Source organism: Apodemus sylvaticus, chromosome 22, assembly GCF_947179515.1.
Source record: "Apodemus sylvaticus chromosome 22, mApoSyl1.1, whole genome shotgun sequence".
In the NCBI taxonomy this organism is placed as follows: Eukaryota; Metazoa; Chordata; class Mammalia; order Rodentia; family Muridae; genus Apodemus; species Apodemus sylvaticus.
This window is the reverse complement of record NC_067493.1, coordinates 24,623,209-24,643,782: the sequence shown is the minus strand read 5'-3', so window position 1 is coordinate 24,643,782 and position 20,574 is coordinate 24,623,209. Positions and strand designations below refer to the sequence as shown.

General features: G+C 49.7%; 1 protein-coding gene across 1 annotated transcript in view; it reads left to right on the top strand.

The window, feature by feature from the left end:
• The window catches only part of Sdk1 (sidekick cell adhesion molecule 1), a 1,012,579-nt gene that overhangs the window by 863,299 nt on the left and 128,706 nt on the right, over positions 1-20,574 (top strand). Inside the window, exons 23-24 of the mRNA XM_052168081.1 lie at positions 17,115-17,224; positions 20,067-20,217. Coding sequence (XP_052024041.1) covers positions 17,115-17,224; positions 20,067-20,217 — 261 coding nt within the window. The remainder of the gene's footprint in view (positions 1-17,114; positions 17,225-20,066; positions 20,218-20,574) is intronic.

Here is a 20,574-nt window from a genome sequence, read left to right as displayed (position 1 = left end):
ACACACACACAGAGAGAGAGAGCAGGCGGGGGGGGGGGGGGAGGCCTTTCTAAGCTTCCAGAGATGCATGGAGGAAGGAGAAGGCCATGCCATCTGAGCCTGTGGATTGCTCAAGAAGGGAATGACATGGAACCGACTGTCCAAGCTCCCTGACACCCCCTGGCCACCCCGAGCAGCACCACTGAGTGAACAGCACCCAGTGTGCAGTACAGCCTCAACTCCACTTCCTCACCTCCCACTTCTCAGTGCATCATTAAATTTTACTTGCATTCTGAACACGTTTTAGAAATGGAAACCAAGGGTTTTATGGGTGTTAATCTTGGGCTTTGTGTGTGTGTGTGTGTATGCATGTGAACATGTTCATATGTGCACAGGTGAATGCATACATATCATACATATGTGCACAAGAAAACAGAGGCCCGAGTCCACATCAGGTATTCTTCTCTATGGCTCCCCACCTTAGCTTTTTTAGATCAGGTCTCTCACAGAACTAGAGTTTGCTAATTAGGAGAGGCTGGCTGACCAGGGAGCCTTAGGAATCCACCTGCCCCCATTTCCCTAGTGCTAGGACTACGATCATATGCAAGCTCTCTCCCTCTCCTGGTAAGCACCTTACCTCTAGCCATCTTCCTAGCCCCCCCACCACCACCACCAAGGTTTTTGGCTTCAGTTCTCCTCAGTGAATTATGGGATGAAAGATGCTTGCTATTGGAAAAGCCCCTTATAAGACCCTTGTTGTATTGATGCTCAGGTGTGGGTTTAAAAAGAAAAAGAAGCTTTTGTGGGTATTTCTGGCTCCATAATGCTTTGCTAATTAGTAACCTCTGGCTGCAGCTGGAGCAGAGCAGCTCTTCCCTCATTTTCACTCCAGTTGGCGGTGGTTCCTGTTGTCCTTGGCCACCCTCTCCCCACCCCTTGCTCCCCTCCCTCAGCCCCTGCCACACATGGTCATTTGCTGTACTCTAATAGCCCAAAATTGCCGCCCTTCTCCTGCAAAGCCTGCTCAGGGCAGGATTTTCAGTAATGAAGATGCTCTCCGTAACACTTTGGGTACAGATAAAACTGTTTCCATTCTGAAAATGGAAAGCAGAGATGTAGGTGGGGGAAACCCACTAAGTGCTTATTTGTGCATAATAGTAGCCATTTTCTTAAAAAGGAGCTGTTTTAGAGAGTGTTATGGGCTAATAAAATAAAACAGGAATCTGTTCCACACTGGTCTCCTGGTAACTAAGGAACCGTGGAAATGGAGATACTGTGTGGTCCCAATATCTTCAGAGGCAACACTTATAGACACCAAGGTTACCCACAGTGTCAGTAGCCATCCTTGTTGAAGTGACTCATGCCTGGGAGACACCAGGGCACAAGGTAATGCTATGTCTTCCTGGTGTGCTCAGCAAGTTCCTGGGACTCGGTTGGATGGACCTGATGAACGGAAGGTCATGTTTTTCAGTGTGCTGCCATACATAACCACAAGGGTAAACCACACGGTTATATGTTTTCTGTTTACCTAACAAGCCTTTATATGAAGCCTCTTGCAATATATACACACTAGGGGTGAATTCCAGGGCCAGCCTGATCTGAACAACTGAGCATGTCTGTCTCCTAGAAGAGGCTTCTGTTCCTATACAGAGCATTCCCTTCTGCCTGTGCAGCCAGGGGATGGAAGTGTTTGGCTGTGGGTCCTAGCCTGGGTGTTCCCTCTGCACCCTCTGCTGAACTCTAGCCACACTAGCTAAGCACTGCATAAGCTCCAGGCCTAGGACTTAGGGCACCAGAAACAAGACAATAATATTCCCAGCATCAGTCAAGGAGGGAAGACACTCATAGAGGATAGAGAGGCCAAACACTCGTGGCGGGGATCACCATGAGCACAGGTTACCATGACTCCCGTATATAAACAATCCCTTGTGTATGTATAAACAGCACCAGTCTACTATAGTTCAACTCATAAAATCTCAGCTCCACTCTGCTACGAAAGCAATAGCCTACACGTCGCCAGCCTTTTCTAGGTATTGCTTATAGTTCTGTGGTCTGCCATGGCTGTGTGTGTGTGCACAGGCCACTGAGAAGGGTTAATAAAGGCCAGGCTAAGCTGTGATGCTTAGTAGGGTCAGGTGTGTTCAGAACATTTTCACATTCATTCATTTCTCTGTGGGTTGGGTTTATTGTGACTAAAGCCTTCTAAGCCAATGGGCATTCTGCTTGTCTATCCCCTCTCCGTGTGTGTGTGTGTGTGTGTGTGTGTGTGTGTGTGTGTGTGTGTGTGTGTGTATGCATTACATATGAAGGACAGAAGTAGATATCAGGTGTCCTCAATCACTTCTCCACATTTTTTGAGACAGGGTCTCTCACTGAACCTAGAGCTTGCCGACCAACTGACTAGACTGGCTGGCCAGTGCACTTGAGGTATCTGCCTGCCACCTCCCCACTTCTGGAGTTGCTGATGCATGCTGTCACATCTAGCTTTTTGTATGGGTTCTGGGAACCCAGAAGCATATCCTCATGAGTTCACCGCACGCATTTTATTGATAGAACATCTCTTTTGCCCCAGCATGTCTATTTGGGAGGGGAAGGGAGTGTGTTTGTCTCTTTCAGAGCTGGTGGAAGTTTAAAGACAGTACACTAGGCAGCCAGCAGGGTTCTGCCAAGCTTTCGGGTTCTTGAAATGACATACTGCAAACTTGACTTTGGCCTGCTAGCTGTTGGTTGGGACCAGCTGAGCCTCTTACCTGTGTGTGTCTGTGGGTAAGACCTGGGAGGGGCAGGATAGATACTTTAGAGCTGATGGCCCCTCAATCAAATAGTCACTGGGAAGGGACAGGGTCCATCAGAGCTAGCTAGTGGGCAAGGGTAAGGATCTGAGTCTGGGAAGCAGGCTGTGCTAGGATGAACAAAGAAACCTCCCCTTGCCTCAGCCTCTCTACCCCAAAACTTGCAGGCATTTAAAGCTTAACCTGGAGCTAGTACGCAGTATGGACTTAATAAATGGAAGGAGACACTTCATTCCCAGGGAGAGGGAGAGAGATAACATAGACCTAAACCAGGGAAGACACGAACAGTCCACCAGAATGGACTCAAGCCTAGGGTATATGTGACGGTCCAGGGTCCAGGTGAAGCCAGGTGCTCACAGGAGCTCAGAGGGAGGCCAGAGGTCCAGAAACTCCCATGCTAGCTCAGTGGACAGAGACCCAGGGTGGGCCACGCTCCCGTTGCATGCAGGAATTCACAGTCCAGAAGTCTCCTCCAGTTCTGGAGCTGGAGCATTAATGGAGTGGATCAGGTCTGAGCCTGGACCCTGGTAGCCCTGACGAGCAAGGCTCTGCCACCTCTCCACAGCAGTGCTGATTAAAGAGCCCTGTGACAGAAGAAGAGATGTATTCAATGCGGCCACTGTGAGAAGATAAAAAGTAAAAAGGTCCAGTGACCCCCAAATCCATCTTTGTGGTCCTGACATGGTTTAAATAGATGACAGGGCTGTGTACAGCTACGCCATCTTGGCCAAGTATGGACCTCACACATTACTGGAACATGACTGTCTCGGGCCCAGCCTCTCCAGCAAGGATCTCTGGATAGTGTGAGAACTGTGTGAAACCTCCTTCTGGGAGACGAGTTCCTCCTCTGGCTGGCACCAAGCTTCTGCCTTTCCTCCTAGAGTGAGAAGAACTGGGGAAATGCCAGTTCCTTGGGGCACATTGTCTTTAAAGTCTGAGAGTCAAAGGAGGGTACCAGTGTCTCTTTGCTCCTCTGACAACCACTGAGGCGAGACACTACTGGCGATGTGCTCAAATGGAACCTGAGTCTGGGCTCCTTTGCCGAGTAAAAGTTAAACCCAGAAATAGCAAGGATCTAGCCAAGCTGCGAGGAGGCCCTCCGCCCTCACGTCCCAATTACTCTAGCAGGGTTGGGGGAGACGGAGCACGCACGCATGTGTTTGCATTGCATGGCGTATTTGGAGGTCAGGTTTCGGTCCTGGTTTCAGTCTTGTTTGAGACGGGGCCTCTTGTTCACCACTGTTTCATTGGGATAGCAGGCCTGGAAGCTTCTGGAAATTTGAACATCTCACTGTCCCATCTCCTCACTGTAATATTGAGATTATAGGCGCATGCTGCCCTGGCCAGCTTTATGTGGGTTTGGGGGATTTGAACTCAGGTATTCACACTTACACAGTAGGCACTTTACCCACCAATCCACTTCACCAGCACCCTTCTGTATTTCTGCCATGTTGTCACTGTCCTTGTCTGTGTGGGGATGTTAGCTGGGTAAGACCAGGATCTTTGCCATCCAGGCCTTGGCTGTGACCTCACACTGAGACGGGACCCAACATGCACAGGCAGATGCCAGGGAGCTCCTGTTGATCCAGCAGATGGACCATGTCACAAATGCCACCTGAGTCAGAGCAGCCTAGCTGATGGAGAACTCCTCCCTTAAAGAACCTCTTACATCTCTTTGGCTACCTGTCACCTTGCAAAGTGACAGATTCCACAGGCCACATCTTCTCAGCCCCACTTCAAGCTCTGCAAGATAGCATCCTGGCCCCACCCGGGCCACCTCCTGCCCTTCCCTGCTGTGGATGATGTGGACCCCAGAGAAGCATCTGTTAGCCATGCTGGTGTAGTAAAACCCCACCATCACTGAATTCCCTTTTCGTAATAGGAAGAGTGACATGATTTTCCAGTTGTCTGGCGCGTGTACAGGGAAAGCCGTCAGCAGCTTTAATGGGCCCTTCAGCAATAACACAGTGATCTGCATAAATCTGCAGAGACAGTGTCATCTTTTGTTCTGCCATGGCATTTCTTGCCATGCAGTTGGGTTCTACGGTGACAGGTGACAATGTAAGAATATTTCCACGTTTATTGTTTGTGTGGATGTCCATAATGATAGCCATGCAGTGACTGCTCTGTAAGGTGTGAGGAGCTTGGGCTTGGCCTCCCTGCTTATTAGTCTATCTGATCCTTTCTGTTCTGTCATGGGGACTCTTGAGGCTCGGTCGATGAAGGGCCTGCTACAGAAGCCTGGGGATCCCCAGCATGCATGATAAAGCCAGGCTGGGTAGCACATACCTGGAGTCTCATCACTAGAGAGGCAGGGGTGAGAGAGCCCAGGGTCTTTTGGATCAGTCTGGCAGAATCAGACAGCTCCAGGTTCAGGTAGAGCGGAGACATCAAAAGAGACTGATAGATGAGACCTCTGGCACACACACACACACATCCACAAATACCTACATGTATATACATGCAACACACACAAACATACATGACATATACATTCCAGTCATACACCCACATACACACACCACCCATAAAATATGCATACATGTACTACACATACCACACTTAATCATATCACATATGTACTTCCCATACACATACATATCACATTTATGCTTCCCATACATATATATACATCACATATATATTTCCCATACACATATGCATACCACACATATACATACCACACACATACATATTACATATATGCTTCCTATATATATATGCATGTCACATATATACATCTCACATACAACATACATATCATATATATGCTTCCCATACATGTGTTATACATATCATATATACACTTCCTATATACATACATATCACATATATACTTCACACACACATACATATCATACATATATACAACACACACATATATCACATGTGCACATACCACATATACACTACACACATACCATTATAAATACTGTTTCTAGAAACAGAGGTCAATGGGTGCATGAATCTCAGCTGTAGGACCAAAGTCAGTATCACCAGGGTCAGTGTCACCAAAGTCAGCATCACCAGGGTAAGGGTCACCAGAGGCAGGTCACCAGGGTCAGGGTCACCAAGGTCAGCATCCCCTGAAACTTTGATAACCATCCTGTGCCCTAATCCCTTTATGTTAACTCTTTTACTTTAGATCTGCCTAAATGCTTCGTTTTTCTGGTCAGTGGATCCTATATTCATTTCCTTCAGTCATCCCGCCCTCTCTTGCATCCAGAAAGCATTTATTAAGCACCATCTGTTTGGTAGGTTTGATTTTTTTTTTCTAGTGCCATGCTATAGAGCAGAGGACCAAGATGGCGGGGCTATTTCTAGTCCCGGGTGGCACCCCCTCCCCCTGCAGGAACTCACAGGTTTTGCCAAGAAGGCAGATGGAGACATGATCTAACCACTATCATTGAGGCTGGTCAGGGTGCACACGGTGAGATGTTGCTGACAGAATCTGAGAAGGCAAATGAGTGGCTAGCTAGTACAATCAGAGAAGGCTCCTAGAGGAGGTGAGGCTATGGTTAGGAACTGTGGGAGACTCATACTACAGCAAGAAATGGGCATTCCAGGCAGAAAGAGGTGTGGAAGGGGAACCTTTTAGGGAGGGAAGTGCCTGATCCCTGTGGTGGTGGTGGTGGTGGTGGTGGTGGTGGTGGTGGTGGTGGTAGTGGTGGTTGTGGTAAGTTTTATGTTTTTTTTTTTTTTCTGAGACAAGATCCGTGTGTGTGTGTGTGTGTGTGTGTGTGTGTGTGTGTGTACCTATGTGTACATACACAGAAGATGGTATCAAGTGATCATACACACACACATACACACACACACACAGGAAGACATCAGGTTCCCCCTCTTTCTATCTCTGCCTTATTCCCTTAAGACTTGCTCTCTTACTGAACTCAAAGCTCATCATTTTTTGTCTGGCCTAGTAGCCAGCGAGCTTCCATGATCCTCTGGTCCTTGACTCCCCATCACTTAGGTTGTAGGGGCACAGCACATGGCCACATTAATCTTTTTATGAAAGTATGGGGGTCCAAACTCAGGTTCTCATGCTCACACAACAAGTCTTAAATTCAGGTAGTTCTGGATGACATTGAACATAAAGCTATTCTCCTGCCTCAGCTACCGCAATGGATTACAGGCATGCTCTAAAATGCTTCTTATTCTGGAATTGGGAGACCAGCAGGTCTTGGGTCAAGTGGCATTAAAAGGAAACTTTATTTCTTCAATATCCCTTTGTCAGGAGTTAGAGGAGAGAGCAAATGGGCCACAGTCATCACCATGATTTCCATAGGAAACATAAGGAAATATCAGGGAAGCTGTGTAGGGAAAGCAATAGTAGCATCTGTGGTGTTCACCTCCTGTGTGCAGCTCCCAGCACCCTGAGACCATAGCAGGAAATGATACCCTTCACCCTAGCAATCTACAATACCCAGCTGTGCTATCCTGTAGGTTAAGTGGACTCTGTACATTTGGGGCAGGGGGATAGCACTCTGGCCACATTACTTACTCTGTCCTCATTAGGGGCTTCTGATCATTTTGGGGGTGACTTTACCATCCTTGATTTATGGATAAGGCCATGCATCTTGGCCTCTCGGGGCAGCCTGTGCTTTTTGTGCTGGTATGTTCGAATGTATAGCTCAAGCCTCTTTCCTTGGGTGTCTGTTCCAGAGGTCTTCATCAGCATTTTTAAGATTCAGGGGCATTACTACATTAAACTCCCTGAGTGTAGGGAGGCTTCCTGGATTCCTTCTTGCTTTTGGTTCTTGAGAGTGGTCAGACCTAGTGGGAAAGGCAGGTCAAACTGCAGACACTCGCTGCCTCTGACAGATATGCAAGACCCAGCAGCATGCAAATAAACAAAAGTTAGTCACAGGGTCCAGATGGTAGAGTTAAAGGGAGGTTCAAGCTTGTCCCTAAGTCTGGACTGTTGGGGCTCAGCACCAGAGGCCCCTGATTCAGAAACCCAGAAAGTGTTCTGTATAGAGAAGGCTAAGAGAAGTCTCCTCCTGGACTCTTAAAGAGGGGCTCTTAAGGAGAGCCTAAGAGGTGAGAAGGGAGGGGTAGGAGGCTATCTCAGAGGGGACACTTTGAAGAATGGTGAATGAATGGCCTGACTTAGAGGATATAGGAAATGGGTGCTCTGGACCTAAGGCTGGTTTCTTCCAAATGTATATAGTGAAGCCTTCCCCCATGGGATCATATTAAGAGTGAGGGCCTTTGGAAAGTAATTGGGACACAAGGATGGAGGCCCCTTGAATAAAGATAATACCTTTATTTAATGGGCTGGGATATGGCACAAGGATAGAACACCTACCTAGAATCCCCCAGTGAGGGGCTGGGGGGGTGTGGCTCAGTAGTAGAGCCCCTGCCTAAAATTCTTCGAGGAAGAACTGGGGTATGGCTCAGTGGTAGAGCCCCTGCCTAGAGTCCCCCAGTGAGGGGCTGGAGTGTGGCTCAGTGGTAGAGCCCTACCTAGACTCTCCCAGGGAAGGGGCTGGGGTGTGGCTCAGTGGGAGAGCCCCTGCCTAGAATCCCCCAGTGAGGGGCTGGGGGCATGGCTCAGTGGTAGAACACATGCCTAGAATCTCCCAGTGAGGGGCTGGGGTGTGGCTCAGTGGGAGAGCCCCTGCCTAGAATCCCCCAGTGAGGGGCTGGGGGCATGGCTCAGTGGTAGAACACATGCCTAGAATCTCCCAGTGAGGGGCTGGAGTGTGGCTCAGTGGGAGAGCCCTACCTAGAATCTCCCAGGAAGGGGCTGGGGAGTGGCTCAGTGGTAGAACACATGCCTAGAATTTCTCAATGAGGGGTCATTAGTAGAGCACTTGCTTAGAATCCCTCAGTTTGGGCCTGGGGCTCAATAGCAAAGTACTTCCTAACATGCATGAGGCCCTGGCTTCCATTCCCTGCGTTGCATTTAGAATGAAGATAGTACACCAGAGAGCTCCCACCCCCTTGTACCACGTGAGGGTTCCAATCAGAAGTGGGCTGTCACCATCACATGCCAGTCCTGGGCTTGCAGCCTCCAGAATTGGGAAGCAGTGGGTTTCTGTAGTGTGTTCAGCAGCCTGAAGCAGCTCAGACACAGCAGAGGCTGCTAGCCTGGAGACTGGAGGGCCAGGGCCAGGGCATTGCCATTCTCTTTTAATTTCATTGAGCCAAACCATTGGCACAATCCACGTAAAGGCAGACAGCCTCTGATGCGGGGCTTCAGGGTCTTATGATGGGATAGCCAAATCCACAAGGAAGTCCTGTCAGCAAGACACAGCAGAGGAAGACAAAGGACTTTGCCATTTGGGAGTCCTAGAGGAAAAAAAAAAACACAAAACAAAAACAAACAAAAAAAAATTCATGAAAAAACAGAGGGACACCAAGAAAGCCAGTGGCTGAGGGCCCCAGGTCACAGATTAGGACCAGAAAAATCCAGAAGGAAGTTCAGACATTTCCCACTTCTCCTTCATGAGAAAAGAACATTTAAGGCTGGGAAGACAATGTGCTCAGTAGCGTGCTTGCCTCAAGAACCTAAGTTCAATCCCAAACTCTGGTGTAAAGGATGAGGTGTGGCAGCGCATGCTACAGGAGGGGCCCTGGCATGGTGCAGCCAGTAGACTCCGGGATTAGTGACAGACCCTGTGCCTAAAACCAAGGTGGAGCGGGGTCGGAAAGATGGGTCAGCAGTTAAGAGCACTAACTGCTCCTGCAGAGGACCCAGTTTCAGTTCCCAGACCCACATAACAGCTCACAGTTATCTGGAACTCCAGGTGCAGGGGATCCAATGTCCTCTTCTGACGACCACAGGAACCAGGCACACAAACAGTACCCATACACACCTGCAGGCAAAACACTGAAACATATAAAATAAGTAAATCTACAATAAAGGAAAGAAAAGGAAAGCAAGGAGACAAGGTGGGGCAGCGGCCTCAGGAGGGACAGCCGAGGCTGACCGCTGGCCTCACATGCACATATGTGTATATGGGCATTCACACGCACACTCAACACAAACACACACAGTGAGAGTGAGCAAGAGAAAGACAGAGAGAGAGAGTGTGTGTGTGTTTAACAGGAAAACAAGGAAGAAAAGGGAACTAAACCTTCACTAAGCAGGAAGAAAGGCAGCCTCCGGGAGAAAAGGGCTCCACACACCCTGCCCTTCTCTAGTCAGGCAGCCTCCTTGCCAGCGGAGATCAATCAAGGGCTAAGGAGAATCCCCTTAACAACTCATTAGCTTGCAAGAGTTCCGGCTCTGCTCTGGGAACCGGCCTTTGGGCCTCCCCAAGCCTCTAGTTTCTTCCTGGTTGGGCTGCGCTTTTGCCAGAAATGAAAACCCCATCTGCCCCTCTGCCTCCGTGCCCTCCAGCACCCCTCATTTGGGGATGCTTCATTTGGCTCAGGCACGGGGACACCACTCCACACCGAAATCACGGGGTCTGAGGATCTGCGAAGTTGCAAGTTTTCCTGCTGACAGCAGAGTTTCAGCCAGGCAGGGTGTGTTGGGGGCTGGCAGGTTTCCACGGAGTTCTGAGATGTCTCCCCCTCTGCTGGGCTCTGAATGAAAGGACAGCTGCTTCCTTGTCAGTCCTCCCTCTGTGTGCCCTCCTCTCCATCTGTGTGACGCCCCTGGGATGGAGTTAATGAGTGTCCTTGGAGTAGCCACTGAAGTCCTTGGGGCACAGGGTGCTGAGCAGACACCAGATTCCTCTAGCGGGGACATTCAGTATCCGGCATAGGCCACCTGATTCCCCCAAAGTTTCCCAGAGGCCCAGCTAAACCAAGAGACGTTTCTCATGCTCAAAGCCTAGCTGTATAGAAACTGCTTGGCAGGGGTGGCAGGCTCTGAGACGTCTTCTCGTTAACTGAACGCACATATCCAAATAGGTCCCGCTTCCCGACCAGCTGCTGCCAAATACAGACTAGATGTGGCAGCAGGCAAGCCACTGGCCCTCCTGAAGGAGAGCCTGCCACCTCCTCAGAGGGATTGTGCACTCCTTAACACTGTGAGGGGCCTGCCCCTGCAGAGTGGCGTTTGAAACATGGGCATTTCAGTTTCTATAATAAGCATTGTGAAGTACTGTTTGTTAGCATTCAGAGAATAAAAGGGAGAAGGCCCTTCTAAATCCCATCTTCCCCGTGGGAGCTTCAATTTGTTTTATCATTGGAGTCCTGACTCACTCTGCGTCCAGTGTGCTGGTAGTAGCAAGTCACTTACTTCCAGAACACTCTAATGTGAAGGCCTGGAAGTTCACTGAGCCAGAGGAGCCAGGCAGGGATGAAAGAAGAGTCCTGGTGTCCTCAGATAAAGACATAAACCTTCAGTCATAGGAATTTAAGATTCTTTGCCAGGTTCTACAAGAAAAGCCAGTGGTTTGGGCAAGAATGTGTCTTTGGCATCCCATGTCAGCCACCCCATTCGTTGTCTGGTTTTTTAAAAATCATTTCCATGATAATTGCATGTTAAATTAACAGGGCTGAATGCCAGGCTTTACACTGGGCCCCTGGGCACAGTGGCGAGTGAGAACCTATGTGTGAGTGGCACTAATAGGCAGGCAGGACTGCTACGATGGTTGCCTTGTGCCTCTGGGGGCCACACTCAAGCAGCATGGATACTTCGCCATTAAAGGGCTGAATAGTACATCTCTTCCTGGCCGGATGATCTCTATTGTGTGTGTGTATCTCTGCCATGGAGCCACAGCCACAGCAACATACAAACTAAGGAGCGTGTCTGTGTGCCAATAAAACTTTATCAACAACAACAACAACAAAGACAGATTTTCCTATGAGCTCAAGTTCATTGAGTAGTGAGTGGAGCCATGTTTGATAGGCTGTTTGCTGCCCACCAAGCATTATAGAAATCTGATTTCCTGAGTGCTGATTGGCCAGAAGATTCATGTCAGATTCTAATTTGTAAAGTTGCTAAGCTTCAGGTTAAGCTGCTCTCGTAACCAGCTTTCTTTCTAACATCTTTATCTTCTTTCTTGTTTCTTGTGTGTGTGTGTGTGTGTGTGTGTATGCATGTGTGTGTGTGTGCATGAATGTGTGTGCGTGCATGTGTGTGTGTGTATGTGTGTTCTTGTTTGTGGGTGTTTGTATGAATATGCATACTGAGGCCGGGAGTCAACTCTCCACCTTCTTTGTTGAGACAGGGTCTCTCACTGAACCTGGAGCTTGCTGATTAGGATAAGCTGGCTGGACAGCAAGGATCCTCCTGTCTCTCCTCCCTAGCACTGGGATTACAGGTCCATGCCACTCCTAGCTTCTGGCCCTTTTATGTGAGTTTCCAGGGATCAAACCAAAGTCCTCACACCTGCACGGCACATACTCTACTGACTGAGGCATCTCTCCAGCCTTGGAAATTCTTCCTCCTGCTGATACTACAGACTTTGAGTCATGTTCTCCTCCAAAGCCATTTTACCCTCCGGCTGGGTCCTTCTTTGACAAGCCAAATGAGTCTATGACACACACTGTATTTGTAAGAGCTACTGTGAGGAACATGACCGAGTAAACGTGTCAGAGGTGGGTAGAAGATAGCCCAAGTGTGCAGCGTGGGGACATCACATGCCTTCTGCCCGTGCAGAGATGGAGAGCAGGGGCTGCTGTTCATGGATGTTTTCAGAAGAGGGAGCCAGAGAACAGGGGGTAGCCATCTTTAGAGACTTCCAGAAGAAATAAACCAGAGGGCATCTGCTCATGGAGAACTTCCAGAAGTAAGAGCAAGAAAATAGAGGCAGTTCAAGGAAGCTTCTGGAAGGGACTAACAGTTGCCTAGAGAAGGCAGGGGGAGGAGCAGACATGCTTGACCATATTAGAGAGCTTGCGTGGACAGAGGTGCTGGAGGCTATGTGGTGCCTTCAGGTGATGACAAGCAGTGATTAGGGGAATGTGGCAGGCAGAGCCAGACAGTGAGATGGTACCCACCTGGTCCTGGCAGTCACCTGTCCCACCTCCAAATCAGAGACATGCGGAAAGGTGATTGATCCGGCAGGAGGGGAAAGTCAGGGATATATGGCCATGAGTCACACCCCAGTCATACTCCATTGTCTTGGCTGGCTTGCTTGGAGCCTTGAAATTCTAGATTGAACTCAACAGAATGGAAGACCGATAGCAAACCAGACATCCCTCCATAGTGTGCAGTGTGGACACCAGCTGTGGGACAGCAGGACCTCCATCTTCAGCTCACGACACTGTCAGACTCAAGGGAGAAGTATAGAGATAGGGACCCATGGTCCTGTCCTGCTGGCTTGGCCCACACAATGAAGCTTCATCTTTGCTGATGGAGCAGCAGGCTCCTGTGCTCAGTGACAGTGGCTCACTCCAGCCGCCCGTCTCCCCGTCTTGCTGCCCTTCGCGGCCAGCCATGCCTTATCCTCTCCTCCAAGTCGAAGCTCAAGGGTTGCCACTTCTCTTCCAATCAGTTTGGTCACATGACAGGATGGCCCTGCGTCCCAGAGCCCCCACCCTGATCCATGCAGCCCCTGTGGCAGCATACATGGCATGTGACACCTGACCAAGTCATTGCTGGGGCCATCCACAGGGTCAGAGAAGTACCCAGCCCTAGGTAGATGCCCCTGAGCTGAGACGGGAGACGGACAGAGTCAAATGTGCTGGGCATGGAGGCAGAGGAGGCCGCAGGGTGCCTAGGACTGACCTTCATTCAAGGAGGGTTTGGGAAGATGGAGCTGGAGGCCAGAGACAGGCAGGGAAAGCCGTCAGTCATGCTGCGGCGACTCAGAGGATCAATTAAACTCCACGAACATCCACCGCCTCTTCACTCAGCCACAGAGGACCTGGGAGAGAAAAGCTGTATCAGCGGCTCTCTCAGCAGAGCTCGGGCGGCAGGAGTAGAGGCTAGACCTCCAGAGCTATCAAGATTCGCGGAGGAGGAGAGCCTTCTCTTGCTGCAGCCTTGCAGGCGGCTGTATGTGTCTCCCTCTGTAGCCATTCAGCTGCCTTGCTCCCTCGCAGAATCCCAGCTGCTCATTAGCCACACTGACCTTCCGCTCTCTCCACCACCGGTGTTTCTGGCCAGCATCCCACCTTAAATGCTAATGCTTCCCTAAAACTTGAGGTGAAATTCGCAGAACACTAATTTCCCCATTTTAAAGAGGACAATTCCTAAGGTAGTAGATTCAGAATGTATTTCTACCTCTTCCAACTAAGTCTCAGCGCCTGAGACTTATCTCCAAGAACTCCTGCTTCCCTCCCACCCCAACCCCTCTCCACTCCCCCCTGTTCCCCTCCCACCCTACCCCTGATCCCCTCCCATTCCACCTCTGCTCCCCTCCCACCCACCCCTGCTTTCCTCCTACCCCACTCCCCTCCCATCCCACTCCACCCCTGCTCCCCTCCCACCCCATCCCTTTGCCACTCCACCCCTGCTCCTCTCCTACTCTACCCCTGCTCCCCTCCCACCCCACCCCTTTCTACCCCATCCCTATTACCCTCTCACCCACCCCTGCTCCCCTCCCACCCACCCCTGCTTCCCTCCCACCCACCCCTGCTCCCCTCCTATCCCATCCCTGCTTCCTTCCCACCCCACCCCTTTCCCACTCCCCACCACGCTCCTCTCCTACTCCACCCCTGCTTCCCTCCCACCCCACCCCTTCCCACTAAATACTGCTACCCCATCCCCTGGCATTTCAAAAAGGAGTCTCTTATGTGATGTGGACTCCGGGTCCGGCTTCTTTCACTCAGCACAGTGTTTCTGAAGTCTGTTCACCTAAAAGCAAATGTGAGTGCCAGTGCCCCATGCCTCATCATGTGAAATGTGCTCCTTGTTCTGGAGATACGTGCCTCGTTTTCACCCTCAGGCTGTACTGCACAGAGCACAGTGAACTGGGGTGTGCAAGTGCCTTTAGGTATATGCAGGTGAATACAGCTGTGTGCAGCTTCACATAGGTATATGGAGGAGCATATAGGTATATGCAGGTATGTACGTGTATGCTACTGTACATACAGTTATATAAGTGTATGCTACTGTGTACATATCTGTGGATACATACATATATGCAGGTGTGTATGTGTACATACATATGCACATACAGTCAGTCATGCTCAGGTGAACACAGATGTGTGCAGGTACATACAGCTGTGTGAAGGTATTTACATGTGTGCAGATACACACAGGGGTATAGAAGTACATGTTACTATGTACCTGTGAATAAATATAGACATGCATATACAAGCACATGTATGTGTGGATACACTCATGTGTGCACACATGTGAACAGTCATATTCAGGTGAACACGGGTGTGCACAGGTACCAGTGTGTACACATGTGCAGGTGCATTAGTGTATGGGGTATGGGGTGTGCCTAGATCCCTTTCCAGCTGTGCAGTGGTTTTCTTGCTCTAGTCTGGCCAACCAACGTCTCAAGCTGCTTCTGCTTGTCTCTAAGAAGCAGGCTTCATTCTTGCTGTTGGTCCTCCTCGCCCTTCATCATTTGCATCATTTCTGCCTCTTACCAAGGTCGCCATGAATTCTCAGGACACCACACACACACACACACACACACACAGTGGCTGGGCCACCTGCCAATTCAGTCTCCTCTGTGAACTTAATGAGCACAAGGCCTGGCCAGTCACTTAAGTCACTTACAGAGGATTAAATGCCAGGACAGGGCTGATTCTGGCTGAACTGACTCTCAGTCCACCCTGTTTGTGCCCCAGGATCCCCAGGGTCACACAGCCACAGGAGCTTCAGAAGTCACACGGACTACTCAAGGAACCACAGCCTGGAGGACACAGTGCTGTCCCCTGTGGGTTCTGTCTGGGACAGCCCAGGATGGCATCAACACAGATGAGGCTGTGGTTGACTTGCTCAGGCAAAGCGAGTGACTAGGGTCAGGTTAGAGGTCACAGGAAATGTGAGTGTCCAAATGTTAACTGAGCAAGCTATGAGACATGTTCCCAGATGGAGAGGAGAATGCTAGAGGAGTCCTGGGGACAGCCCAATGAGGCCTCACATGCCAATGTGGAAAGGACAAGTGTCTTTAGACACTCCTCAGACCAGCACTGCCCTGAGGTGTTTTGTGTGTGTGTGTGTGTGTGTGTGTGTGTGTGTGTAAGTGTGCATGTACAAGTGTTTACTTGTATGTGTATCATCTGAGTGTGTGTGTGTATGTGTTCATGTGTATACATGTGTTTGTGTGTGTTCATTTGTTTGTATACACATGAGTGTGCATGTCCATTTGTTTGTATGTGTGCATATGAGTATACATGTGTTAACCTATGTGTGTATTCATCTCTCTCTCTCTCTCTCTCTCTCTCTCTCTCTGTGTGTGTGTGTGTGTGTGTGTGTCTGTGTGTGTGTGTGTGTCTGTGTGTGTGTGTGTGTAGACCAGGGTCCACCTCAGGTGTCATTTCTCAGGTACTTTCTGTTTTGTTTTGAGACAGTCATTGGTCTCATTGATTCAGCTGGGCTGACCAGTCAGAGATCCCCAAGAATCTGTCTGTCTCCAGCTCCTAAGCTCTAGAATTTTATATGTATGCCACCATACCTGGCTTAAAAATATATCACGTCTATGTGTGTCTGTATGGATAAATACAGTGCAGTGCCCTTAGAGGCCAGAAGGCGGCGCCAGAGTTCCTGGAGCTGATGTTACAGGGGTAGGGGGGTGGGGAGGGTGTTGAACTGCCTGATGCGGGCGCTGGCACTCATCCCAGGTCCTCTTCAAGGCACTGCATTTGCTTAACCTCTAAGCCACGTCTCCAGTACTCATGTCTGGTTCTGGGGATCAATCTCAAGTCTCCATGCTTGTGTGACGGGTGCCGTACTGGTTGGACCTTCTGGCCAGCTCCCAGGGTACCTTGTGGAGAAGGTACAAGGCCTGCATGCTGTGATGTTAAGCCAAGACTCTTGCTTTTGTGTATCATGTGCACTCTCCACTGGAGAGTGTGTGGTGTATGCTTGGGGAGGAAAAGGTCAGCAAGTGATATAAATGGCTGGACCCCCGTGAGGAGGACATCTGTGCCAGGACTGCATCAGTGCACACCCTGGGATCATGGCCGAGTCTTCCTATGAGCCTCTCTTACTTGTCAGATGAGAGGACAAAGCACTGTCGATGCTCCTCTTTCCGTCACCCAGAATCTAAGCCGCAGGACCCACCGTCCTGAGGCCAAGTATGACTGAATTTTGAACCAAAACCCTCCCAGATGTTGTGTGTGCTGAGAATAGCAGGAACCCACGTCTCCATGGCAGCAGAGGTGTGTGTGCAGGAACCAGTACCTCCCGGGGATGACACATGACATACACAGTGCCTCTGCTTGACCCGTCATACCCAGGCGGATGCGTCCAGGACACCAGGCAGCCTCGGTCGCTGTGCTGAGCCCAGTCCACCTCAGGATCTCTCTCCACAGGTTGGTGCCATCGGGGACGAGGAGGAGTGGGTCACCCTCTATGAGGAGGAGAACGAGCCCGATGCCCAGATGTTGGAGATTCCAAACCTCACACCCTACACACACTACAGGTGAGAAGCATGGGTGGGAAGCAACCACAGCTGGATGAGAAACCAGATGATGGCATATAGAAATTAGGATTCTCACGTAGAGAGCTGGGGAGATGGTTCAGCTGGTAAGAGTTTGGGTTCCCAGGAACCCATTAAACCTGCCTCGGGGCCATGGCACATGGCTGGAACCCCAGCACTGGAGCTTGGTAGCCAGTCAGTCTAGTTAAAGTCAATCTTGCTAGCCAGTCAGTCCAGTTAAAGTGGTTAGATCCAGGTTTAGTGAGAGACCCTGTCTCAAAAAATAAAGTGGAGGATGATGGAGAAAGACACCCTATGCCAACCTCTGGATTCCACATATGCACCCATGTTGGTACATCAGAATACATAGGCATGCGCACATACAACACACGTGTAAATGCATGCTCACACAAATAATACATGCATAAAATACACACACATATAACACACACAGAGAGCACATGTGCACACACACTCACACAAACACAATACACACACACACACATAGACTACACATACACACACTCACGGGGAATTCTATAAGTAGCCATAACAGTACATACACGAAAGCCTTAAGCAAGATACACAGCTTGAGTATTATTCCAATTCATGGTTGGATTTTAGGCTGACCACGTGTTTCCATCATAGCATACTGTGGGAAAGACTCACTATCGCTGTCGTGAAATAACCAGGAATGTCAGGCCGCAGACTCCTAATGAAGAAGATGTCCCAGGCACCCTGTTCTGCTTCCCCCTTCCATGACCCTGGAGTTATTCTTCTCACTAATCAAGTGCTTAACATGGCATTTAACCTTTCGTTTCTGGATCCTGCCGCTCTCCCTGGCAGTAAACCCCCGGCCTTCACGAAGGGGAGTACGATCATGAGCTGTTAGCTGTGCTATCAGTTCCCGTAACATCAGCACGAGAGATGGAATTTCCAGTTAGCACCAGATGTTGAGTTTGATAATGTCATTGTTCTGCCAGGATGGATACATTCTGTGTAATCGGGGGAACCAGGGAATAAGGACAAGCAATTCAAAGACTGAAAGGTGAAATTACATCTCCACAAAGAGCATTTATTCAGTACAATACCAAAGTTGGAAATTTTTTTTGAAGGCTAACGAGAGAGTTGGTTTTTATTCTGTTCATTTGAACATTCTTCCCAAGTTTATAGCAGATAAGTCAAGATACAATACACGCAATCCTCAAAAGGAAAACATGTAATTTCAATGAGCCACCAGGACTCAGGACTTGGTAATGGCAAATCACATGTAGCTGTATAATTAACCCAACAATCAGAAACCATGGTAAGGAAGCAATGTCCCTCTCTTAAAATAATATTAATTTAGGAGAACTCTGAAACAAGCATTATGTGTCCTTGCTTAGGGTTTTCATTGTAGATAAGTGCAGTTCAAATAATTATGGAGGAAGAAGACATGGCCAGATATGGTGGTATAATCCTGTCATACCAGCTACTGAGGTGGCTAAGGCAGGAGGATTGTAATTTCAACATCTTCCAGGGCTACAGAGTGAGTTCAAGGTTATGCCAAGCAATATATCAAGGCTCTGTCTCAGAAGTTTAAAAAGAGCTGGAAGCACAGTTCAACAGTAGAGCAACTGCCTAGAATCCCCCCAGGGAGGGGCTGAAGGCGTGGCTCAGTGGTAGAGCCCCTGCCTAGAATCCCCCAGGGAGGGGCTGGGGGCGTGGCTCAGTGGTAGAGCCCCTGCCTAGAATCCCCCAGTGAGGGGCTGGGGGCGTGGCTCAGTGGTAGAGCCCCTGCCTAGAATCCCCCCAGGGAGGGGCTGGAGGCGTGGCTCAGTGGTAGAGCCCCTGCCTAGAATCCCCCAGTGAGGGGCTGGGGGCGTGGCTCAGTGATGGAGCCCCTGCCTAGAATCCCCCAGGGAGGGGCTGGGGGTGTGGCTCAGTGGTAGAGCCCCTGCCTAGAATCCCCCAGGAAATGTCTCAGAGGCAGAACCCTTGTGGTTAGCATCCTCAAGGCCCTTACTTTCTAAGGAAGTAGAGACCAGTCTGATTAATTGAAGGCCTCCTGTGCACTTTTCACTGTGCTGCATGCCAGGATAGATATGGACTACAGCAACGCCCTTGGCCATTCAAAACTGTGTCTGGTGGCAACATTGTAACACTTGGTTCTCTTGAAGGACCTCAATCCCCTAGGCTTACCCTGAACTTGAGTCAGCCAACAGCAACCAGCCACTTAAACTTCTACCCATCGTCTCTGCCAAATCAGCTTCACCTGGGAGCTGAATCAGCCTCAGTTCCATGAGACCATTTTCTGAAGGCCTTTACGGAAAGGCATCTCTTGTTTTTTCTGTTGCTGTCATAAAATACCCAGAGAAAAGCAGCTTAGGGAAGAACAGGTTTGTTCTGACTCTCAGTTCAAGGGCGTGGGCCATGGTATTGGGAAGCTAATCCAGCAGGTGAGGGAGGCAGCTGCTTCACATGACTTCCACCAGCAGGGGGCAGAGTGCTGTGAGTGCCTGCTGCTGGCTCTCCTCCTCCTCGTACACAGTCCAGAATCCCAACTAGGGAAGGGTGCTACCCACAGTGGTCTTCACACCTCAGCGAATCTATTCAAGATAATCCCTGCAGGCATGCCCGGAGGCCTGAATTCCAGATGACTCTGGATTCTGTCAAATCGACAGTTAACACTTACCCATCACAGAGGCCATAGATGGGATTTGCATTCTTCCCCATCATTTGGTGTCCTTGAGTGATGGCCATCGTGGTACAGAAAGACTCGAGTGTCAGGAGCACCCAAGGAGGCCCTGATCTTTTCTGCTGCCTTCTGTTTTGGAATAATAGCAGCTCATGCTTTTACCTCCAGGTTTCGAATGAGGCAAGTGAACATCGTGGGTCCCAGCCCCTTCAGCCAGTCATCCCGGGTCATCCAGACCCTGCAGGCCCCACCTGATGTGGCTCCAACCAGCCTCACTGTCCGAACAGCCAGTGAGACCAGCCTGCGGCTACGCTGGGTGGTGAGTTAGGGGCTGTGGGTGGAGGCCATTAGTCAAGCTTTGCCAGGGAATCAGAGCTCAGCCTTACCACATCCGGGCAGTTTTCCTCCTCACAGCTAATCCCATTATTAGACCACAAAGTATTACATTGCACAACTAGTGTAAGACCTAAGAGCAGCCCTGGATTTCTTATTAATTGGTAGCATCACTTGCTCTCTTCTTGGGACTCCGAGTGCTCATTGCGGGAAGAACACAGAGAGGGCTAAGTGCAGGATCTGTAAGTCCTTGGTCAACACAAAACCAATACTCAATAATTCTAAGAGAGCCAGTCCAGTGTTTAATCAGAACGTTTCTCCCTCAAAATTAAACCGCACTGCA